Below are 26476 nucleotides of genomic sequence, written 5' to 3'. Positions count from 1 at the left end.
TGTTTAATATATATATTTTTTATTTTATCTGAAATTAGATGCATCTTTATGTGGCGACTTCCTCCTGAAATCACTCAGACAATTCTAAATAGGCAGTCAGCATTATTTTCAACTCTTCCAAACCTTTGGCAAGATGAAAGGTGAGTTCCTATCACTTATTGGCAATTCTCTTATAATGGCACTTTCGTTCCTCATTAGTGAAACACGAGCATTTTCACTAATTAGCATTAGTATTAGTAGAGGCATTTGATGCAAGAAAGCAAGCTTATGCAGCATCAGCCAAAAAAAAAAAAAATAAATAAATAAAGTAAAATAAATAAATAAAAAATAACCACTTCCACTTCACCCCTCTGTTCGTTCGAAATACCTGTCCAGCTGAGCCTTAAACTTATTTAGGCTATCAACTTCCACGACAAGGGATGGAAGTCTGTTCCACCTACCAACCACCCGCTGGCTAAAGGCAAATTTCCGCACATCTATCCTACATCTGTCTTTCCTCAATTTGAATTTATGCCCTCTCAGGTGATTATTCTGAGCAAGAGGAAGAATCCCATCAGCATTGAGCATGCTCAAACCATTCAAGGCTTTATACACTTCTATCAGATCACCTCGCTGGTGCCTAGTCTCCAGACACTGTAATTCGCAAAACTTAAGCCTTTCTTCGTAAGAGCACCCCTTTGTTCCATTCACTAATCTTGTTGCCCTTCTCTGTACTCGTTCCAGCAGCTCTACATCCTTCTTGAAATGAGGCCTCCAGGCCTGTATACAGTACTCTAGGTGTGGCCTGACCATTGCCTTATACAAGGGAATGATCACCTCCTTATTCCTGCTAGAAAAATTCCTATATATCATTGACAATACACCATGAGCTACTCTTGCAGCCCATCTGCACTGCTCAGAGAACTTCATATCTGCCTGCACAACCACCCCCAGGTCCCTTTCATTCTCTACCACTGTCAGTGTAGTACCACAGAGTTGATACGTTGCTCTGGGGTTGCTGTTTCCCATATGTAGTATTTTACATTTGTCAATGTTAAACTTCATTTGCCACCTCTCAGCCCATCTGCTCAACCTTTCCAGATCCTGTTGCAGCAGCATAGTGTCAGTAGTGTCCTTGACAACCCTGCCAACCTTCGTATCGTCTGCAAACTTGGACATTAAGCTTGATATACCATCATCAATATCATTGATGAGGAGAGGAGTATGATTTTACAAAAAAAAATGGTGTAGACATGAATGTTAGCTCTCTACAAATACCACATTAGAAATAAAAGTGTATAGATTGTATTTTGAACTTATGTGTATTAAAGCATGTCTGAACTTCTTATGTCTATTAAAGCTGACAGCATGTCTATTAAAGAAATAGTAAAGTTACATATACTTGACCTTATGCTAGTTTCATTCTAAGAAAAGGTGCTGTAAGTTGAAATAATGCGTCAAAACAGCATATGTCGAAAGTGACTTTCCCATAGAAACATTAATGATGGAAGGTTTATGTTGAAGATGAAGAGTGTGATACACAATTTTTTTATAGATATAAATAGAAATTGCATATTTCATCAACTATTGTCATATAATTTTAATGTGCAATAATAGTGTTTAGAAACTTCTCCATCCAGCTCATCCTCTTTGAGGCTAGAACAAAGTTATAATCGTTCTTCCTCCACAATCATATAGGAAGGTTCTAGGTTTAATTCCATCTCCACAGGAAGAGTTTTGATGATTGCCCCCCCCCCCCCCATGATGTAGGTGAGTTAGTAAATTGGCAGGAGTTAAAATGGTTTATCATCTAGCAAGACTGGAAAACTAACCACATAATATATGCAATTTACAGACAATATACCCACATTTTTTGGCCGTTTAAAGGTTAGTAATAGTGCAAGGATCATAAAAATGAAATATTTCCATATTGTAGTCAGTGTTCCCTCTCTCCTCTCTACAATAAATCCCATCCTATTTTAGAAATTAATAACTTTCTATAAATACAGAACAATAGTCCAAATCAGTATTTAAAGGTCTGGAAAGCCCAATAATCTGGAATTTGGGCAAGCCAACTTCATATGCGAAGCTATCTAATACAATGCATTTTGTTTGTTGTGTTTGCAAACAACATTGACACAAAACAACTTTCATCCATTTGTATTTGACCAGAGGAAAAATAAATATTATACACTCCTGTTATTTGGACCTAGGATCATCTTTCAGAGAGAGAGAGAGAGAGAGAGAGAGAGAGAGAGAGAGAGAGAGAGAGAGTGAGATAATCAATTTTAAATGTGTTCTATCTCTCTACAGTATAAAAAAAAATGAGCAGAAAAAAAATTACAGTAATTTGTATATGAAGCAAACATAAGTAATGCATTGTATTTTAGTGGATAATACAGTGCTGATTTTATCTGCAAATAAAGTCACATGGTTATTTCACACTTTTTGTTCAAACAATCTACAGCCAAATTTCAGTTCATGCTTTGTTTCCAGTGCTGTGTATTGCTGTTAAAATGTCCAAAGAATTTATTTATTACAGAGTTCGTTGAATTGTGTAAATAAAAAAGAAAAAAACCTGTTTATGGAAAAATTAAATCATAGGACTATACAAATAAACCTTTAAAGAGCATGGTATTTCAAATAACAAAGTTGATACAGATTTTACCAGTAAATTAAGTAATCTGAATTTGGAATTATGAGGAAAAAATAAAAATGTGGGTGACATGATTAGTAGTTAGTATTTTTGCATATAAATATCAATTTTTGGCAATGGCTAAGGATCTAAAAGAAAAAAATTCAATCATTTTGCAAATATGCAAGATCATTTGCAAAAATATCCTGTTTTTGAATTTAATAGTGAGAAATATGTTTCTGAAATTGAGAACATTGTGGATGATTTTGAAACCAGATTCAGTGATTTTAAAACAATTGAAGACATTTTTCAATATATTTCTTATCCATTTAATGTCGAGTTAGATACGAAACAAATTTCAGAAAAAAAATCACTGAGATTTTTCGCATGGAGAAAATATTGCTTGAAAATGAAATTATTACATTGTGAAACGATATCCTAAAAGCCAGACCATCAGAAAAAGACTTTTGGAAGTGTTTACTGAGAAAAGTACCCAAATTTAAAAAAATGCAGTGAACTTTTAAATCCCTGTTTTGGTTCCACATATCTATGTGAATCGGCCTTTTTGTATTTGAAAGAAACAAAGATGAAGAATCGCTCTACTCTTACGGACTTGCATACAGAAGTTTCTTTACGATTGGCCTTATCACAGTATATCCCCAATTTTGAAAGCTTGGCAGATGACACGAAGACACAAACTTCACATAAATTAAAAATTTAAATATGTACGAATTTAAAATAAGAATTCTGAATTGTATTTAATTTTAAAATTTATAAACAACATTTTTCAATATTTCATCCTCAGCTAAGACATGCAAAGAACTGTGAGAGCCTTTAGAAAATCCAAAAAAGTGGCTTGTTTGTTTACTTACTGCAGTGATGTGGGATATAGCAGAAGTGTATAGCAGTGGGGAGGGAAGGGTTTTTAAAGTAAAATGTTGACCTCAGACTTTAGCATCATTCTACTGGAAAATAGAAAAATCAAAAGGCAAAGTATATATTTTTTAACAGATGAATTTATTTTCAGTTATCCTACTTTGAAGCTTTTATGTGTTCCATGATAGATAACTTTTACTATCTTATCCTTGCTATATGATTAATGTAACTTATTTCTCTGACTTGCAGAATAATTTTTTACTTTTGTTCAGGAGAAGTACAGTAGGAGTAACCAAGCCACTCCAGGTCATTGAAAAGGAAGAAGAAAGAAAAGAATTTAGTTATAATTCAGAATCAAAAGAAATAAATACAGGAAGCTTTCCTTTTAGCAATGAGAATACACCCCCTGGCTATAGATTTAGTATGGGACAACTCCCACTTTGGGCCAAAAAGCAGGTTAGTCATTAGTAACACATGTAATTTAATTACACTTGAATCAGTGGTATAGAAATTATTCATTAAATTCAGTGATTTAAAAATGTTAGTAATTTAGGTGAAGTTAGTAAAATATTAATTAAAATAAGTTTTCAACATTAATTACACTAGCCAAAAAAAATTATTTTTTGTCATACCTCCACAATGAAAACATGTGATTCTACAAGAAATAAACATGCTGATTCTGAAAATCACCCTAAAAAGTCTATCACGTCTACATCAAAATATGTACCGACATTTAATGATAACAGCCCCTACTCTTGAGGGGCTGTTTATGTTTGGAAGACAGATGTGCAACCCTGAGAACATGTCACAACCAGCTAATACTTGGAAAACCTTGGCACAGCCTACAAAAATCCTCACCAAAAACGCTGAATGTGCTCTCTTCAAATTTTAAATTGTTGCATCATCGGAATTTGAACATGTGAACTGTAGGTAGAAGTCTGATTACGTTTATCATAAGAAAACCAAGGCCAGAATCGATTGCTAAAATTGAGAGAATTAGCTTATATCTGTTAAAAGTAATGCGAAATTGGCATATTTTGGTAAAGCGTAACTCCCTCTATATTTAATAACTGTGAAGTGATGTGAAACTGTCATGGTGATTTTTGAAATCTACACATAAAAATTGTTAAAATAGCATTTAAGTTCTTGGAAGTAAAGATCACGATGGCTAGTGTTATCAATCAGATAGTTAATAGTAACAATCAGATTTATGCAGAAATAGGTATTATTTTTATATCATCATATGATTTGATGAAAACTGAAAATGCATTTAACTTTGTTTATCAATGTTTGTTTGTCACACATCTTTGTTTATCAGTTGAGATTTGTCTTCCCCAGATGTTTGAGCAGTTAAGTCCAACTTCTCTGAATTCCGGGCAGCAGTCAATTGGACCATTGCAACCACGTGGACGTTGGGCTCAGAGGATTAATGGCCAAGGATTAGTTGTTAGATCTTATCTTGATGCTGATTCTGTCATTCCATTTCCTCAGGTACAAGGTAAAATTACATTTTTCTTGTATTTCTAAGCTTTTGCCTATTTTTATGGCATTAATATTTAATGACCATGATCAACTAAATTGTATTATAAAACTTGAGTGACATTACTTGTTGCAGTATTAGTAACAGCAAAAAAAAAAAAAATGCATAGGAGGTTGGTTTTTGCACTATCAGCCTCTTCCCCCCCCCCTAAAAAAAACTACTTCCCATATCATCCTTTCATACTCTTATCACTACCAGAAGATACACCAATCAGGCTGCTCCTTAAATTTCACCATATCATCAACCTCAATGTAGGCCAGCAGTTTATTCCAGTCTATTAATTTTTGTTACAATAGTATATATGTCTATGACCCCTGGTTTGTATCCCATTTTGGTAAAAAAATTCTGCCATCATTTATTTCCTCACCCCCCAAGTGCATAATTTTGAAGCTCTTAAACAACTGCAATCTCTCCCATTTTCTATTTTCGTCAAGCAAGTCTATCTTTGGAATCCTTTGAAAAATTTCAGTGTCTTCCTTTAGGTGCCATTTTATTATTCACTTGTTGCATTGTTAACCACCAAATTCATGTCATCCGCAAATTTCAGTATCACACCCTTTATTTCATTGTCAATATTATTCAAAAAATCAGAAGCCATAATTGCCTTAGGAGTGACTCTTGAGAGATATTATAACAGCTCTAGCCCACTCTGAAGAATGAGTATTTATGACACCTGCTTCATTCCATTAAAGCAATCTGTCCATAATCCCAATATTTTGTACAGCAACCGCCCATGTGGAACTGTGCCAAATGCTTTGTTAAAATTTAAGTATGTAATGTAAAAGTTTTTTCCTGCATACAGCTTCTGTGTAACCATATCAGAATAGTTTATCAGGTTGGTCAAACATGATTTTTCTTTCACAAAGACATATTATGATCCATTTAGATATTTCACTCCATAAGATAATCCTTTACCGTATTATTCATCATAGACTCTGTAGAATTGCACCAATATCACACCGATAGGTCTCTATTTACCCATCCTATCTTTTGTCCCACCCACACTCTTGATATGCAATACATTGGATTCGGGGATAATCTAATCCAAGGGGATTGTTCTCAGATCCACTAATGACTTCATAATTAACCCTAAGGGTGTGGGGCACTTTATAACAACCCCACTCGACTTTACTACTTGGTGCCTGTGGCCTTAGCTACATTCAAATTCGGTGGCTTTTATGTTACTGTGGCTAATTAATAATTAATCAATATTAATATTAATATTACAATATTAATATTACAGTATTTAACAATTCTGTCTTAATTATACAACAGCAACTGTTTCCTGTAGCGTGTTGACATTTTTAACCCACTGATCTTTAACCTGGAATGAATCTCCACTTCTTTTTATATGAAATATATAAAAAATGTATCATATAAAAATAATATTCTGATCTGCTGTAGGCTTTAGTACCTTTCAAAGGAATTCTGCAGACTATTATAGGTCAGTAGTATTAAACTCCATTAAAATTCAACTAGTGGTGGAATGTTTCCTTCCATGCAGTAGATCATTTATGAAAATGATGCTAATCATTTCTTGAGACTATGAAACACTGAACTTTGATACTGCTACTAGCATAGTTGTATTTCCTGTTTACTTACAGCTATAAGTCTCCATAGCAGAGTGGTCAGGAGTTGGAGTGCAGTAGCACACACTCTTTGAGTAGACCGGGGTTTAAGCCCCTGACTACTAAATACAGTCGATCTGCCAACCCGCACTGGACCAGCGTGTCAGATTATGGTCCTTTTCCCTCAACTTGAATCATTGAGGAGGTGTCCATCCTGCAGTGGGTTGATGATGGCTGCATTTTTTTTATGTTCACCAGTGTCAGGGTTGCATTACAATAAAATATCAAACTTTGGGTTAGTTTTCCTTTTTTTATTAGACAGATTTCCGACAATCATTTTGTATTAAAAATTTTTTTAAAACTTCTAAGCACACATTTTTGGCAGCAGTTACTTTTGTGGCATAGAATTTTGTTTCTTCTGAGATTTTTGTAAGTTTCGTTTGTTTGATATTGCATCATTATGCCATTTTTAGAAGTGCAACGAGATCTCATTCTTGTAAGTGTCAAGTTATTAAATGGTTCCATGAAGTGATTCTTAGAATCATATAGTGAAGTCCAAATTTCATCTCTTATTCATTGCATTGTTATTCTTAAGCTTTATTGTTTATAATTTTCTCTGGTACAGACAAACAGATATTTTATTAATTTCTCTTTTATTTAGTAATGTTGAAGTAACAAAAAATACTTCCTGTTTCTCACTATCCTAATTTATTTCAGTTTGTCTTATTAATTATTATTTTTACATTGCAGGTCAACAGAACAGTACATTTTCAGCTGGAGAATTTCAAAGTGTTACTGATAGTAGCAAAGAAACAATGACTTTTAGTAAAGAGGTAAAAATGCACATTTACAGCTGATTTTGAAAAAAAATTAATTATACAACCTAATGTCTAATTGTTTAGTTAACAGTTTTTAAAAAATATTAGAAGCATTCTTTAAATTCAGTTTAAAGGATTAATTATGAGTGAAACAAATTACTGGATTTGTCATGACTGATTTTGCTTATTTTAGGGTTTAGGTTCAAAAGGGCTAAGTTTTAAAGTTTGTTAAATATATATATATATATGTAGTAGGTATATATCTATAATTTAACTAGTGCTAATAATGAAAATACCGTGTATCCTGGGAGCGATATATGTTGATTAAAGGGGGGGAAGGAAAAGAAAAGTGTAACGTTATAAACAAGAAGAAACAAAGTGCGAATTTTGCAAAAAAAAAAAATGCAAATTTTGAAAAGAACGACCAAGGTAGAAATAGCATTGCAGTATCTTTCATAATTTATGTGTCTTCTTCAGAGGTCATCCACCCAAATTATGAAAAAGAACAGCAATACTCTTACTTCTGTTTCTGACATGTTCTGTATGTCAAAAAGCACGTGTAAGCAGCCACGTGGTAAAAACTAATTTAGAATACAAATTTTGAATAAATAAATAAAATAAATTACAAGTTATGCAAAACTATTATGTGCCAATAAAGTATAACATACAGAACATGGATGACCTTACAGAAGTAAGTAGCCCGCCAAAAAAGCGAAGACAAAGGAAGGTAGTGTCCAAATGACAAGAACTTACCGCTACTGGACGGGTTGACAGAAAAAGACAGAGCCGGAGGCTAACCCGTGTATATATGTGTAGAAACGCTAGCGGCGCATAGCGTTAGACGAATTTTGGTGTCTGTATATTATGTAATTTACGTATGCGGTGGAGCTACGCTAGGTTAAAGTTAAGTACATGATGCTCAAACACCCGGGATAGCAAAGAAATATAATAGCTTACAAAGTAGCAGTAGAAGGCAGCTAAACTTTGTTAAGACGAAAAAATATAGATTGGGTATAGTAAGAAAAATAGTACTCTGATTATTGCGGTCGGTAAACTAATGGCTTATATATATATATATATATATGTATAGTCAAGAATAATGATATAGAGAAGCTATATGATATGGGAGGAAAATTAAGTTTAAAATTAGATAAGTCTGAATTATAATAACATAACTTATGGATCAGGGACACTGCTATAGCAAAACATACCCTATAGCCATAATGTGTACATGTATATATAAAATATTTTAAGTATAAAATATTGTAGGTAGAACAAGTTAACGAGCTTTATGTAAAAATTAAAACTGATGAATATACAGTATACACTGGGAGCGATATATGTTGGGAAATAAAGGGGGTGAAATGAACAGGAAAATAAAACGATAAGATTTGCACCGATTGAAACAATACCAAATAAATTTTGAAAAAATATTAAAGATTTTGAAAAAACTTGAAAGATTTTGAAAGAACGATCAAGGTGGAAATAACATTGCAGTGTCTTTCATAATTTTTGTGTCTTCATCAGAGGTCATCCACAAAATAATGAAAAAGACAGCAATGCTCTTACTTCTGTTTCCGACATGCTCTGTATGCATAGGTACACGTGTGAAAAGACACGCGGTAAATTACAATTTTAATTATTAATTTTATAAATTTAAAATTTTGAATATAATTATACCAAACTTGATTTAACGTTAGTGTGCTAATAGAGGTGTTGCATACAGATCATGGATGACCTTCAGAAGTAAGTGAAATGCTAAGACAATGAAAAAAGTAAAGCCAAAAGTAAGGAAAATCAGTATATACCGTAAGACAAGGACTTACCATTGCTAGCCAAACTGAACAAAAGACTGATTTAGCGGGTTAAACGTATATTTATGTGTGGGTACGCTAGCGGCTCCTAGCATTAAAAATTGGTGTATGTTTTTGATTTAAATCAAAATGTATGTTTTTGATTTAAATCAAAAACATACCCACACATAAATTCTGATTTTCACGTATCGTTTAATTTTGTTAATTGGTAAGGTAATAAAGAGTAAATTTGTTCTTAATATATCTTTACTTTTATAGCCTGTGGATAATATTCCTCCTATTTTCTCTAATTAGAATCGCTGTTTAATAGAATTAAAATTCAGTTCACAAGCGTGATCACAATGACTGGTGCTTTCTACATATCGTATAGTGAACGGTACTTTACTATGGTGAGTTCGTCGTAACGTGATTTGATTGTACAGTGAACTAATTGTAAAGGGGGGGGGGGGTACATTGAATTTTTAACTATGTACGTGAAACTTCAGATAATTGGGGCAGCCGCTTAATCAGGCCAAAATGCACTAGTCCCGATGGGTCCCAAATAACCGGAATGGACTATATATATATATATATATATATATATAAAAAAATGATAAAGATGCAATAAAATTACTGAAAGTCTTAGTAAACAGGAATGAGAAATTAAAATTTTTGTAAAAAAATATATAAGACTGGGATCTGGGGTACTATGGTAAATGTAGAAAAAACCAGCAACCATAATGAAAAATAGACAAAAAGGTAATTATCAGTGTATTTGTGTATTTGGTAGGGGAGTTGAGCTATCAGGTGTAATAACCATTGAAGAATTGAGAAAACCTGTATGCTAAAAACAAATTACCTGAAATAAAATGCAGTTAATATAATTATTGTAAGTACCTAAAGCTGTGGGTCCTAGAACTTTAACTACTTTGTCTGGGGGTTGGCAGCGAAAATTGTAGGAGCAACTGCAATAAGCCAGGTCTCTGTTTCTGTTATGATGTGCACGTAAGAGGTATACGTATACATCATAGCCGACCCGACAGAGACCAGAAGGAAGAATAAATAAACTTTAAAAAATAATAATAATAAATAAATAAGTTCATGCCAATAGAATCCTGTGGAAAAAGAAGAATGAAATATAAAATCAAAGAAATCTAAGAGATTTCTTGTTTTTCCCCCATCTCTTAGATTTCTTTGATTTTATATTTCATTCTTCTTTTTCCACAGGGTTCTATTGGCATGAACTTATTTATTATTATTATTTTTTAAAGTTTATTTATTCTTTTATTCTTCTTTCTGGTCTCTGTGTGGTTGGCTATGATGTATACGTATACCTCTTACATGCACATTATAACAGAAACAGAGACCTGGCTTATTGCAGTGGCTTTTACGATTTTTGCTGCCAACCCCCGAAAAGTAGTTAAAGTCCTAGGACCCACAGCTTTAGATACTTACAATAATTATATTAATTGCATTTTATGCAGTTAATATAATTATTGTAAGTATCTAAAGTAAGTATGTAATTATTTACATATTGTAAGTATGTAAATATAATTTTTACAAGTAAAAACGATATTTTATATATCATTTTTACAATAAGTATATACCTTATTTCTTTTAAAAAAAAAGAAATAAGGTATATACTTATTTCTTTTTTATAAGCAGTGAATAATGCCTGTTTTTTTTTTATCATTGTGTATAAAGCAATGGAATCGTTAATTCTTGATGGATATCACCCATGAAGAAACTGTCTCATTTAAAAACATGATTAAAGTTTTTTTTTTTTTTTAATATGTATACAGGGTCATTATAAAGTCCTTGTGCAGTTTTAAATTTTCATAACTTCCGTTCTATACATGATAAAATCAATCTTTAAAAAATGTTAGAAATGTAATTTAGTGAAGTTTAGTATGTACTAAGAGTGGTTCATTTATTGTAGTTTAGCAAAAATTTTATTATTATTATTTTTTTGCAGAATTAGGCTTTACCAAATGGCTTCAATAGAAGAGAAAGTAAATTGTGTGCTGTGGTTGGCCGAGTTAAAGTCTGTAATTGCAGTACAAAAAATATTTAGAACCCATTACAACAAAGATGCACTGCATAGGAATTCCATAACTAACTGGATGAAAAAGTTTAAAGAAACAGGTTCTGTCAATGATAAACCATGATCATGTGTAGTAATCCTCTGGAAGAAGATTACTGCACACAATTTATTTGAGAATTAACAATCCCAAGAATAAATAAATAAATATATGTAAAACTATAATAAATTCTTTCACTCACCCTTTTTTGCAGCTTGATTTTATTGTGTATACAACAGAAGTCATGAAAATTTAAAACTGCACAAGGACTTTATAATGACCCTGTATATATATAGTGTGTGTGGGGGGGGGGTATATTCTATAGGTACTTTTTATTTTTTTATGAAAACCCCAAACACTAGAGGTATTACAACCTATAGTACTTAGTACTGTGCTTGGGTTGGAGGTGGAGAAGATGAAAAAGATATTTATATTTGAATTTCTGTAGACTGTAATTTTCAGGAAACATATGTAGGAATGTTGTTCCAGGAAATGGCAGTTGAATGAATAAACGAGGAAGATGAAAAATTGGTTCTGTGAGTTTGAAGTTGAACAGTAAATGGATGTTGGCTGGTGGTGCCATATGTTCGGACTGTTTTGAAAGAGAGAGAGCGGGAATTATAGAAGCCAATTCAGAAGAACAGTGCTCTGTTCATCTTTACCAGTACATCTGTGAGACAGAGAGTGGATAGACTCTGTTAGAGATGACTCGTTAATTAACCTAACTGCCCTCTTCTGAATGGAATCTAGAAGCCTGAGAGAGGTTTTGGGGTCAGGGCGGATTTGCAATTTGTACAGAGTGAATAGCTGTTTGGAAGAAAAGTAATTGCCGAGAGCAAAAAAAAAGTAAAAACCAAGTTTTTTGGATGCAGAGGAAGCAATATTTATATTATGCTTGTGCCAAGAGAGATTAAAAGCCAGGGTAACCCCCAAAAGAGATATGTCATCTTGCTTAGAAATTGGAGTGTCACCAAAGATAAGCATAGGAGCAGAAGAATCCTTTTTTGTGAGATATAAGACAGGACTGAGTTTTAGACTGATTGAAATCAACTAAGTTGCCTTTTCCCCACTGGAGAATTATCTGGAGATCGGCATTTCAGGAATTGGTAGCAGATATTCAAGAAGTTGAAGCTGATTGATCAGGGCAAGGTTTCTCAAACTGGAAAGTGGAATGCAATGTGCAATCATCACTGAAACTATGGATAGGATTTCCGGTCAATGGAAGAAGGCGATTAATATACAAGGCGAAAACAGCAGGGGGAAAGAACTTAACCTTGAGCGACACCAGTATTACTGGAGAAGTTAGAAGACAGAGAGTTATCTACCATCACCCTCAGTTGAGCAGCCAGAGAGAAAACTGGATAACCAATTACAAAAAACACTTGGCAAACCATAAGATGGAAGCTTGTTTAGAAGACCTTTATGCAAACACGATCGAAAGCTTTTGAGATGTCAAGAGCAACTGCTTGTGTTTCACCAAACTTTTCCATTTAATAAATGGGTAACATAAGCCAGAATATCACCAGTGGATCAATGCTGATGGAATACATACTGGCGATTGTTGATTAAAAAGTGAAAGGAATAAGAAAATGAAAAAAGGTGACAAAGAACAGGAGTAAGTTCAGGAGCACAGGTTTTGAGAACAAGTGGAGAAATACCATCAGGACCTGGAGCTTTCTGAGCATCAAGATTTGTCAAAATCCTTCTGACATCCCTTTGACCACAGGAGGCATTGAATGGAGCGTGTTGGGAATGTTGGGAGATGTTTTACCAAGATCATTAATACATGAGGTGGAAGAAAAATGGGGTGTTAGCAGGTCAGCTTTTTCCTTGGCTGAAATGACAATAGAACCATCTGGGTTTGATAGAGGCGGGAGCATAGATGGGCAAAAGTTGCGACCAATAGCTTTGACAAGAGACCAGAATTCTCAGCTATCATTAGGGCAAGAAGCAAGTTTTCTACTCTTAGCCTGTTCAAAATCTAGTTTGGACTGATTAATAACTGCTTTATTGCGAGCTTTGGTGTAGGCAGAAAATGAAACTGAAGAATTGGAAGCAAGCTAATTACGATATGCAACATTCTTCTCTCGAACAGTCTTAGCATGTTTATTGGAAAACCAAGGTTTAGATAAAGGACAAGATTTTAACATGAGTGTGGAATAAAAGATTTCATTCCTACAAGAATAATTTCACTGGCGATCTATGCAAACGTTGACATCCCTTTTTTTTTTTTTTTTTTAAACAGATAATCAAAATGGGAGGCTATTCATAAATTTTACAAAACAATACAGAATTATAGAATTTTACAGTTCTTGATAAGTCAGTCATTCTATTGAGGACTTATTATCATTTTTTGTTCTGATAATAAGCTTAGATATGTGGTCATTTATTTGGTTTCAAATTAACTGAACTTTTCTGTCCTAGACATTTCTATATTTATTGAGCTAACATTAATTTCAGTTTATTTTAATTATTTAATTTAGCCTAAATTTCTATTCAATAGGTGCAGCATGATGAAATAAAGGAAGAATTTGAAGTTTCCATTGAGAGTCTTAAAGAAATACAGACAGAAAGCTTTCATCAGGTATAAACCATAAACAGCATACTTATACCTGCCAACTTATGTAATTTCCCTAGAATATTTCCAGAAATCACGTCTTTTTTTCTGAATATTTACTTTTCTTCTTTTTAAGTTTTCCTTTTATTTTTATCAGATTTATGTTTTCAAATAACTATATATTATGTTTTTCAAATATTCACCTGTTCTTCAAATGTTCAACCAAATGTTCTTAATATTCAAATTTATCAAGATAGATGTAATGCTGCCATCAGGTGACCACTGCTCAGCATACACTGTGGTTTTACTTTTGTTTTGTGTAATAGTCAACATTGGAGTCTTGATGTTTTTCTGCAATTCATTTGTGCCTTATATATACTCGTCTCTTTGTTTCTAAAATACTTTGGGTCGATTCATGTTGTTATTTGGTTTTTAGGAGCATTAGCAACTAAGGCCATATTGCTCCGGGGATATGCGGTGGTCATTCCCTGACCTTTCCGCATCCTCCGTATTTGGTGGTCACGGGCTCGAACCCCGGTCTAATCAAGAAGCGTGTGCTATGCACTGCTGCTCCTGCCCACCTGGCTACGGAGGCGCCTCGATTCATGTAATTATTTTATATTTTCTCCAAATGTAACTGAGTTTCAGATATCTACTCTTAAGTTAAAAAACACAATTCCATTTCATACTTGTAGAAAGTGTTAACTGGTTTTCATTCAAAGTGTTTGTGAAAAAGACAGGTGGCAAAATTAAGAAGTATTATTTTAAGAATGGAATTGTAACCTACTACATCAAATAAAACATTAGAAGCAGTTTTAATTTTAAAATGAAGAAAATATTTAATCTTTACTGTGAACAGGCTTTTAGTCTGGGTTTACTCCAAAAATGTATAAAAACAGAATTGCCGTGTTTTTACAAATATATTATATGCTTAGTTTGGATTTTTGAAATTAAAATGTATTTTTTCAATTTTTGTCAGAGCTGAAATTAGGAAATATGCAATAAAAAAGAATAATGTAGCAAAAAAAAAAAAAAAAAAAATCTGAGGTGCTCTAGAAGAAAATGGACAAACAGAACAGTAAAAAAAAAAAAAAAAAAAAAAGACCTGAGACAAAAAATTCACTTACCATAAGACTTGCATTGAAGGATCATGGCCAGTCAGTTAAGCTGTTACCAAGCAGCAGCAATTTCTTGGTTGTTTTTTGCAAATATTGTTTGAAAAAAATTAAGCCATGGTTCTCTGTTGCAGAATTTACATCAGTCCACCATGTAATTCACATTCATCTGATAGTAGTTGGCCAATTGCTTACATAACTGAGGCATTCATACTCAGTGTGGTCTTATTAAGCATGTTACTCTGTCACCTGTATAACTTGTACATAGAATAGCAGCTGATCCAAGTGATCCTGAGAAATGTTTCTATTTTGTTCTACGTTTCTTTGCTATAAATCAAATTATAGCAGTAATTGGCCATGGACCAATGTGATACATCCAGCTAAACAAAGGAATTTGTGTAGTTTTCTGTACAATATGGGGCACCATTGCATATTGCTCACCCAGTGTGTTGGTCAAGGCTGCATAATGACACATTTTCCAAAGTTTCTCCCTTTTAGTTTTACTATTTTCCCAAAGGCAAAATAGTAAAACTAATAGAAAAAAAAAAACAAAAAAAAAAACATGTAAAATGAAATTTGATTATTTAAAAATGCTTGCTTAAAATAGATCATCTTTCAGTTAAAAAATAATTTTTTATTTTAAAATTAAATTTTATTTTTGGCTATGACATGCTTTGCTTATAATGTGGGGATTCAAGTTGTTCTCTGACACCTCTATCAGGTGCCTCCTTAGCCAGGTGGGAAGGAGCAGCAGTGCATAGCACATGCTTCTTGATTAGACCAGGGTTCGAGCCCATTACCACCAAATATGGAGGATGCAGAAAGGTCAGGGAATGACCAACGCATATTCCCCGAGCAATATGGCCTTAGTTGCTAATGCTCCTAAAAACCAAATAACAATAACTGACACCTCTATCAAGGTTGCACTATATTAAAATAACTATATGCTTGTTGGCTGTAATCAACAGTTGGCTTCCACATCAGTTGCATCAAGAAGTACAGATACAAACATGTTATGGATGTGAATTGATTGTTATTGGATTTATATGGCATCTTGGGCACCTGGTTCTCAGTATGATCACAATACTAGTTCCATCAGCATTTTAGACTTCCAAATAGCACTCTGGTTAGACATTGCACAGGACTAAGGCTTCTTTGGCTATCCTGGAAAAATGTTGTTGACTAACTTGAGAAAGCCTAAAGCCAAAGCTTTTATATGCTCTCTTCATCAGCTATGAAAACATTCAAAATCCACCAACAACTATATAAAGCAATCAATCTTACTAGTAATACAGATGCATACCGATATATACATCTTAGTTGCAAATATAAACGTTTATTGGGGGTTTTTAATTTCATTATATGGATAGCAGCCTATTTCCCATAAATTAATACAAAAAATTTTCTGTGTAATGCACACCACAATTTTCTCAATTGTGGTGTGCATTACACAGATATAACATTAGCTTATGAGACTTGAGAATTTGAATGCTGAGGATGAAAGAGCTAATAATGAATTTTTTAGAAGTTAGTGATCTAGTCTTTTATCCATTAATTTCAAATCCATCTTCTGATGGATGTGAAATTGGTGAAAGATAGGGTTGGCCAGCACACGTGTCACTTGTGACCTGCATGCTACAGGTTGACCATTTCTGCTCCCAATGTAAAAAAAAAAAAAATATGACATGAAATGTTAGTGGCATGTCTATTTATGTGAAAAAAAAAATGTAAAAAATTATACGACAAATGAAAAATCAGAAATCAAACCAAGCATATAATAGCAGAGGTTTTCTTTCGGTGCTGTGTCACATCCCAAAGGGTTTGCCAAACATTTATATCAACAGTTCCCAAACATTTTTAGTCACGGAACACTTTTCATCTCGCAGTATATTTATGGAACACATACGAAACAGAAGTTTAGTGGGAGCCAAAGAACTGTTTGCTAATATTTTATTACATATGGCACACTGTGCATCAGGAGCATCTTTATTTCCAAGTAAAGCCGAAATTCAAATAACTGTAATCATACTTTTGTTTTGGTCTTTTATTAGTTGGTTCCTGTTTTTTCACTTCGGATTTTTTGGGGAACAAAAGGTTGCGATTGTTCATCCTCACCTTGAAGTGTGATAATATTGTGTTCGTTTTCATCGACCACAGTTGCACTACTAGGAGTACTTGCTTCTCGTTTTAAAGTTCCTTTTTTCAACCACAAATCCATGGAAATGTATACAAGGAAGTGAGTTTAGTTATGATATCGGTTCACTTCTTCCTCTCCTTCAACCCGTGTACTCTAGGCTAAATCCTCTGACCATGTGGTCATCCCGGAGTATAAACAGAAAATTTATTTATTTATTTATTAAATCACATACGAATGGCATATTAGATCACTACATTGTTACTTTTTTGTAGATGTCATTACCTCTACACATAGTTGTCTATGCAAAGCCTGCCAAAATAGTGTTCCGTGGTCAATTTGATTATTAGTCTATGCCAGTGTATTAATAACCAAAAAAAATTATGATACAAAAGTGGTGTACGCTACAAATATGCAAAATTTATTTATTTTGTTTTATTTTTTTAATTATTAATTAGATTTTTCACATGCACTTGTTCACATCTCACGGAACACTAGTGTTCTGCAAAATACAGTTTGGGAAACGCTGATTTATATGATGCTAGCATTGTTTTCAGTCTGATTTCTGTTCACTGCATATATCGATATAACTGATTAATGCATGAAGAATTTATGACATTTATTTCTTCACATGCTTTGTTCTCAAAGGTCAGTTAGCTCTGGACACATTCTTTCTCTTTGATAGCTAATAACTGACCTAGTTTATTTCAAATAGCCTTGGTTAAGCGTTTGCCTAGTAACACACATCTTTCCCTTTTACCCAGTTTACATGTTTTTGGCCCAAAACAAAGAAGACTCATTCCATTGCATATACCATCAACTTAAAAAAAAAAAAAAAAAAACAGGAAGTTAAATAATTACAAAATTCTGAATAGGGTGTTGAATTATTTCTGGCACATGCATTTGTGTGTCAGCATCAAAAAAAGTTTGCAAAACACTAACATGGTTTCAACTTCACTTTTATTGCTAGAATTGCATAGCACACGCTTCTTGATTAGACCGGGGTTCGAGCCCTTGACCACCAAATACAGAGGATGCGGAAAGGTCAGGGAATGCCCACTGCATATCCCCGGAGCAATATGGCTTTAGTTGCTAATGCTCCTAAAAACTAAATAACAACAACAGCAGGAAAAGGTTGGCCAACCATGGTGAAAGGTATGGGTGCAAGTTCCTTATGCTTTAGTAATCTAAATAGTAACATAATATTAAATCACCCAGTTATGTTAATAATTGATTAGTATTCTTTAACCAATTCCCTTGCACATTCTTGTAAATTCTGCTCTTCGTGAAAATGGTAAGCTGCCTGCAGCACATGCTTTCATCATTTGTTGCAGGAGAAATAAGCAATTAAGCATTGATTGCCCCAGATTAATTCAGTATAATAGGTTTCTAGCTGAAACACTATTATATTGAATAGTGTTATTTATTTTTATTATTTTTTTAAAAATAATTATTTGCTAGAAAGATAACTTTTTTTTTTTTTTTTTTCCCTAGAAAAATAAATAACTCTGGATAAAATTTATTTCAATAAGTAGTGAACCTGAGAAAACCCAAGGTAATTGTTGAACTGATTAAAGAAAAGAAAACAAATAATTACTTATAGTTTGTTTTCCTAAAAAAAAACATGGTTATTAGTTTACATTGGCATTTCATAATACTTGAATGCTTAGAGATGATATTATTTTTAGATCCCTGAGGGAAGAATTACCCTTCACAGAGGTGGATCTCGGTCAGATTCCCCAAGTAGCAAACAAGAACAGCAGCCAAGTCACCAGCAGACAGATTCCAGTAGCACAAGCAGCATGAAACTTGAGGATATGGATGCTGAAGATGAAAGATCTGATAATGAAACTTTAGAATTGGGTGAGCTAGTCTATTACCCCCCATCAGAAGATGGGTCTGAAATTGGTGAAAGGTAAGGGCATGAGCTCCTTAAATTATACTTATATAAATTAAATAACTGTGTGTATGTGCCCCAATTAAATTATGTTTTTATTTTGATCATCTGTTAAAACTGCAGAGTTATTTTTTGCTGTGCAGTGGATTATTTATTGGAGAAAATTTTTTCTGAATTATTAAAAAACTATTTTTAAAGCCTCCTTTTATGCATGGAGTTGAAGATATATTGTGGCATGCTTTATGCCATGTTTTTTCAGAGAAGAATTACTCCCAAAATGAATGTTTACAATTTTTTAAAATAAATTTCTTAATGGTACATTGTATTTCTAATTTTGCATACATTTACTCCTATTTATCATTCTCTGTTTTTCCACACAATTACCATTTCTTTCAATGCACTTGGTATAATGATGAATAGGGGTGTGTATTCCTGTGTGGTAGATGTTATCTGTCATTTCATGCAGCTATTTCTTTAACAGCTGTTTTCATCAAATCATCATCAGCAAAGTAGTGCTCATGCAGTGTTCTTTAAAGGACCAAACAGACAAGGCTAGGTCTTGACTGTATGGAGAATGTTGCAGTACAGTCAGTGGCTTATATGGTCTTGCATTATCATATTAGCGAAGAATGGCTTCACTCTGCATACCTGAACAAATTCAGTAATACAAGCCTGTAGTTTATGCAGTGTCTTAGCATTTAAAAATTTTTAGTGATTCTCCTTTTAAAAATACAAGGATGACTCCACAGCTGTCTTTTCAGCAGATAAATTCTTTGTTTCTGGTTCAAAATAATAAACCTCTTCCATTGTTGTAATGTTGACAGTCAGCACAATTGACTCCTTGTAGATGAAAGGTCACATTTGTGGCACTGATCACACACACACACGCACGCACAAGAAAAATGTTTTTTTAAGTACCCATGAATCTTTTTTGGCTTAGCATTCTCTACAGAAAGAAATTCAATAACATTTTGGCATTTTGAACTGCTGTATCTTATGGTGCATTTTTAAAACTATCAGAGCATGAGGAAGGTTCAAATCTAAAAGCCTCTTCAATATCAGTTTTAAATTAGCAGAATAAAAAATGCAGACATTAATTTTGGGTGCAGATACATCAGTTTAACTAATGTAAGATCCTGACCTGAGGATATCACTCACCTAAATAACCATATTACATGCATAATATTTATAGATCCCAGCCAAGAAGAGATATGTCTGGAATCATGTCATCAGGCCAAAAAATAAAGTTATTGCAAACTCTGAAAAATCAAGAACTACTACATCTGATGAAATTTGAGGAAAGACTGTTTTGTTAGATGAAGTAGTTCCCCACTGTTTTTTTTTAAGTCCACAAATATTCTTTCTCTTTGATCAGATGCCAGGTTTCCACACGGGATCCAGAAATATTGTTTCATAATATAGTTATTTAGTTGAGGGATACAACATGGTTAGGACCTCACATTATTTGAATTTATGTATCTGTTATTTACTGTCAAGGAACTAAATGATGATATGTATATAAACAAGTGTGTTAAAAATGTGTATTGAAAATATATTTTCATGAACTTCATTTAAAGTTCTCACTTAATGCCCATTTCAAAAATACATTTCTATCTTATTTATTTGGAGGATGAGAATGAATTCTCTAAATAAAATCATGAGATTAGACTAGAATATAAGAAGCTAAGTAGAAATAATGAACTGAACTTACTTTTCAACATAGTGAGTAATGGAGCCTGTGTCGGACTTAAGCAAAATAGTAGGTAAAAATAAAACCTTTCATCAGGATGCCATAGGCCTACTCATGTACGTTCAGGATATTTGATTTGTACTGGCCTTTGCACAAGTTCTCTAAGAAGTTGGTTCTTACAGCACAAATGGCCACCACCTTATTTCAAGGTGACAGATCAAAAATAAAATCCCTCTAAGGATAATTTTGGGTTCTTCTGACATCTGTTATAAATTTGGTTTGAATTATATTATAAACATATACCATATATGTATTCCTCCCCTCCATTACTCCAGAGTTATTGAAGGAGTGGAAACAAGGGAGACATACATGGAAATGATCTGTAAGCATGCTTTTCATTTGGGAAATAATTTAAAATATGTTTTTCTGGATATTCTTTTTTAATGTATAACTTAATATGCACAGACCCTGACATTATCTGTGAAGTAACATGGTAATTTTATTCAAAGTTTTTATGGAAAGAAATACAACTTTTTTTTTTCTTTTTTTTTTTTAACTTTTACACATATAAGATAATCAAAATATAAGGATTGCTTAACTCTTGATCACCAGAATGTTTTTATGATGTTTCAATTCAAACTGTATGAATTTTTCTCCCTTCCCAGTGCATTTCATGTTTGTGCTACAAATGAAGATGAGCTAAGAGAAGCACGACGGAAGTTAAGGAGGTCAAAGTCAGAGAGGATGCTTGATATTCCTGTTATCAATACTCCAGGTAAGCTAGATAGTAAAATAAATCTTTAAATAAATGAAAAGTTTGTTTCATATAAGTAGTTATGCTCACCATTACACAGAGGGTCCTCTTTATTAAGTCATTTAATAAAGTATCTAATAGTGAGTAGAGGTTCCCCCTTTATCCCTCAAAACAGCTTGGATTCATCATGGTATGAACTCCACAAAGTGTTGGAAGTGTGGCACTTAGTTCATGTTGGCTTAATTGATTTCCACCGTGGTTACAATCTGGATAGTTCCAAATCTCTGCTTCGAAGAGCTTGTTCCACCTCATTCCACAAGTATTCAATTGGATTGAGATCTGGTGATTGCAGTAGGCATGAATTCACTTTCATGCTCCTGGAACCAGTTCTCCAGAATTCCGGCTTTGTGACATGGTGCATTGTCCTGTTGGAAAGAACTCATTTGCAGATGAATACATTGCAGCCATGAAGGGATACCATACCTACTCAGACAAAATTTCAAGATAACCTGTAGCATCCAAATGTTGTTCCTCTGGTATCTAGGGGTCCAATATGCACCATGAAAACATTTTCCACATTACATCACCACCAGCCTGCATTGCTGAAACCTTACAGGTCCATGCAGTCTTGCTGCTTTCGCTATATTCTCGTCCTCTCATCAGTGTGAAACATTGAGAATCAGGATTTTCCAGACACCAGGCAATGTTTTTCAAATCCTCCATTTTTCAGTGTTGGTGTTTCTAAGCCCACTCCACTTTCTTGTTTTTAGTTGACAGGAATGGAACTTCATTTGGTTATAAACTGCAGTACCCCATCTATAAGGAGATATGACAGTTTGTGTATTTTGAAATGCCTTTTTGGTTACACTGTTTTGTAGTCAGTTGTTATTTGCCCGACTGTAGCATTTCTGTTACCTTACATAAATCTTTTGAGCCGCCATTGGCTAGATATTATTTGGTTATTGTATCAATCTCAATACACTCAGGACACTACCATTATGCATGAAAACTAGCAGGGTTACAGTTTCCACAATAAACTAGCACCAACTATCATGCCATGTTCAAAGTCACTTAAATCCTTTGTTGTTTTTCCCATTTCACTTGCACACTTCATTTTACAATTATACACAAAAACAATCCCTACATATCTGCCCACCTGCCTTTATTCATCATACAAAAACATGATACTGTTACTGAAGAAGTGCTCCAATCGTGGAAAGAGTAAGTATAGCTAATAAAGTAGCCATTCAGTATATATTCACTCTTGTCTGTAAAATACATTATAAAACTATAATTTCCACCCATAACTTTTCACCACCAACATTTTCATGATTTTGTTAGCTTATCCTCTTTTAATAACAGAAATATGTTCTGAGAACTCTTTAAATTGAAACATATTTCCAATGAAGTAATTGATATAAGCAGAGGTTGTACTCTAGATATCGTTTATCCATAATGTGATATATTTTCAGTTAATCTTGGGTGCCTCCCTGTTTTGTAACTTTTTATCACAGTAGAGATATGCTTATCCTTTTGCTCTAAAAGTAATATTCATATCACCTTTAAAACATTTCAGTTACCTGTTCTCTAGGTTATTTCTCACCGCTTCACTGTTGCATGTGCATGTATGTGTGTAAATATCATTTGATATCTTGTCTAAAGAAAAGTCCTACTTGAAAATTTTAATTTTTTGGTACAATAAAAAGTTCATGATTATTCTGTCGATAGTTATTAGTGGTTTTTTGGGTGCAACCACATGAATGTGTGTATTTCCTCATTGTCACTGCTATTATCTTTTTATGTTCTTATTTTTATATCAATTTTTTTTTTTTTTTTTTTTTTTACCTTTTTCATCAAATATAGCATTAGTAGAGTTAGAGGGGAACAGGTATCCTGTGTGTTATCAGACACTCAGCCTAAAACACTGATGGATCCAATATCTCTCTATTACAGAAGATTTAGGAGAAGTCCGGTTGGCCTGCCTCCCTAAAATCCACTCATGCACACCTTCTCGATGGTGAGCCCTGTTACGTCACTTAGGTGGCAACGAACATGCAGAGTGGTTCTCTTCAAGACGCCTGGTCAGCGTGAAGAGGAAAAGACCAATCCCTCCAGCAATGAGAGCACAACAATACAAATGGCCCTCAGTCCCCAGCAGCTTTCACTCTCCCTGTTACGGCAGCGAGAGGATCAGAGTGGAAGCAGAGAGTGCTAAGAATCTCTGGGTACGACCAGGCTGCCATGCACGGAAATTGAACTTGGCCTGTTATAACGTACGATCACTCATCGGTGAAGACAGGATATTAGAGCTGGAAAAGGAATTAGAAAATGTGAATTGGAATATCATCGGTTTGGCTGAAACAAGAAGAAGAAATGAATCACTTATAAGTTTATCAAGTGGAAATCTGCTGTACACCAATGGAAACAGTGAAAAGAGTGAAGGTGGAGTTGGGTTTCTGGTCCATAAAGATTTTAAAAACAACATTTTGGAATTCAAAAGTACATCACCAAGGGTGTCAAGACTAATACTCAAGATTTCTAAGAGGTACAAGCTAAAGATTGTAATGATTTATGCACCAACATCGAGCCATGATGATGAAGAGGTTGAAGACATGTACACTGAAATTGAGAGTCTTCTAGATTAGCAGAAAACCCACTACACTATTATTATGGGGGACTTCAATGCTAAGGTTGGAAAAAGGCAAAACAGTGCAGAAAGAGGAACTATAGGAAATTTTGGAATTGGTGAAAGAAATAAAAGAGGTGAAAGACTTGTGGAATTTGCAGAATCTCAAGGAATGTCAGTAATGAACACTTTTTTCAAGAAAAGGGTGAACAGAAAGTGGACATGGAAGAGTCCAAATGGATTAACAACTAATGAAATCGACTTCATCCTCACTAACAGAAGATATATTGTGAATGATGTTACCGTCCTGAATAAGGTAAATGTTGGAAGTGATCACAGAATGGTAAGATGTACACTTGATATAGACATAGGAAAGGAAAGGAAAAAAACTGACTCGAGTAAATAATACAAAGGTCTTTGAAATAACAGAGGAGGAGAAAAAGCAGTATGTACTGGAACTTAAGAACAAGTTTGAGCTTCTGCAGACTGCTCAGGACCAAGATATCGATGAGGAATATTACAACTTTCTGAAAGTGATAAAGCCCAAGAAACCTATAGGGAAACAGAAATCCAAAGAAGAAAAAATTAGTCAAGAAACACTTGTCATGATGAACCAAAGACGACAAATGAAGAGCAAGAAAAACACAGCCAGGGAGAAAATTGAGTATACTGAGTTATGCAAAGCCATTAGAAAGAGACTCAGAGAGGACATAAGAAGATTTAACACAAGAAAAGTAGAACAAGCATTAAGGGAAAACAAAGGATTTAAATCAGCAGCCATGAGCAGTAATACAGAAAGACAAATGATACTGAAACTGAAGAATAGCGATGGTGTACTTATAAACAGCAGAGAAGGCATAATTCAAATAGCAGAAGACTACTATAGAGAATTATACAAGGAGCGAGGGAATGATACCAGCAGTGGGGAAGATGGATTGCAAAGTAGCAACACATACGACATACCCGATATTCTTCCTGATGAGGTAGAACATGCATTGAAGAATCGGAAAGCCCCGGGGGAATATGAAGTTACTGTAGAGTTGTTAAAATTGGGAGGAAGAGACATAACACAAAAACTGGCAAGGCTGTTCACAAAGTGCATTAGAAAAGGTGTGATGCCTAAGCAGTGGAATAATGCAATCATAGTTTTGCTGCATAAGAAAGGAGATAAATCAGAAATTGGAAATTATAGACCAATTAGCTTGTTATCCCATATCTACAAGTTGTTCACAAGGGTCATTACTAACAGATTAGAAAGAATACTTGATGAGAATCAACCGAAAGAGCAAGCTGGCTTTAGGACAGGATTCTCAACTATGGATCACCTTCACGTAATATCACAGCTAATGGAGAAAGCAAATGAATATAAAACACCATTATGCCTGGCATTTGTGGATTATGAAAAGGCATTTGACTCCATACAGCATAAGGCAATGTTTCGAGCACTGGAAAGACAAGGCATAGATACTCCATATATTATGATTTTGAAGAAAATATATGAGAGTGCTACATCCTTTATTAGACTAGACAAAGACAGTAGCAAATTTAAAATCGAGAAAGGAGTTCGACAAGGAGACACAATATCTCCGAAGCTGTTTACTGCTGCCCTTGAGGAAGCTTTCAGAAGATTAGACTGGTCGCAGAAAGGAGTCAATGTGAACGGAGAGTACCTAAACCATTTACGATTTGCAGATGACATTGTGGTCATAAGCCACGATCCCAAAGAATTAGAGGAAAATCTTAATCAGTTATGCACAGTTAGTAAGGATTTTGGACTAAAGATGAATATGGCTAAAACAAAAGTAATGATGAACAAGTATGCCACGGAAAGGGAAATAATGATTGAAGGAGCAGTAATTGAAAAGGTGGAGTCATATACTTATCTGGGACAAGTTATTAGCTGTAATAATGATAAATGGCTGGAAGTCAAGAGAAGAATAAATTTTGGATGGATAGCATTCAGGAAATATAGTCACATACTGAAGAGCAATATCCCAGTTTGTCTGAAACGTAAAATAATGAATCAATGTATACTCCCCACCATGACTTATGGAAGTGAAACTTGGGCACTCACCAAAAGAATGGAAGAGAAGCTAAGAACTACACAGCGAAGAATGGAACGAATTATATTGGGAATTAGAATGTTAGATAAGAAGAGAAACACATGGATTAGGCAGCAAACTCAAGTAAAGGACATTCTTATCAAAACTAAAGAACTAAAATGGTCTTGGGCAGGACACATAGCTCGAAGACATGATGACAGATGGACTAAGAAAATAACAGAATGGTACCCAAGAGGAGCTAGAAGAAAACCTGGAAGACAAAGGCGGAGATGGATAGATGAAATTCATGAGTTTTTGAGTAGTAAATGGATGGCCAGTGCTCAAAACAGAAGGAACTGGAAAGTTGCTGG

At 34.1% G+C, this 26476-nt stretch overlaps 1 protein-coding gene across 1 annotated transcript in view; it reads left to right on the top strand.

Moving 5' to 3' along the window:
- Positions 1-26476, top strand: part of LOC150085035 (mitogen-activated protein kinase-binding protein 1-like) — a 265918-nt gene that overhangs the window by 186591 nt on the left and 52851 nt on the right. Inside the window, exons 19-25 of the mRNA XM_090376439.1 lie at positions 39-140; positions 3763-3946; positions 4829-4988; positions 7349-7431; positions 13794-13874; positions 18785-19011; positions 21349-21458. Coding sequence (XP_090232565.1) covers positions 39-140; positions 3763-3946; positions 4829-4988; positions 7349-7431; positions 13794-13874; positions 18785-19011; positions 21349-21458 — 947 coding nt within the window. The remainder of the gene's footprint in view (positions 1-38; positions 141-3762; positions 3947-4828; positions 4989-7348; positions 7432-13793; positions 13875-18784; positions 19012-21348; positions 21459-26476) is intronic.

This window comes from Mastigoproctus giganteus, chromosome 6 (genome assembly GCF_048544385.1).
Source record: "Mastigoproctus giganteus isolate SK-2022 chromosome 6, ASM4854438v1, whole genome shotgun sequence".
In the NCBI taxonomy this organism is placed as follows: domain Eukaryota; kingdom Metazoa; phylum Arthropoda; class Arachnida; order Uropygi; family Thelyphonidae; genus Mastigoproctus; species Mastigoproctus giganteus.
This window is presented reverse-complemented; position numbering and strand designations above follow the sequence as displayed.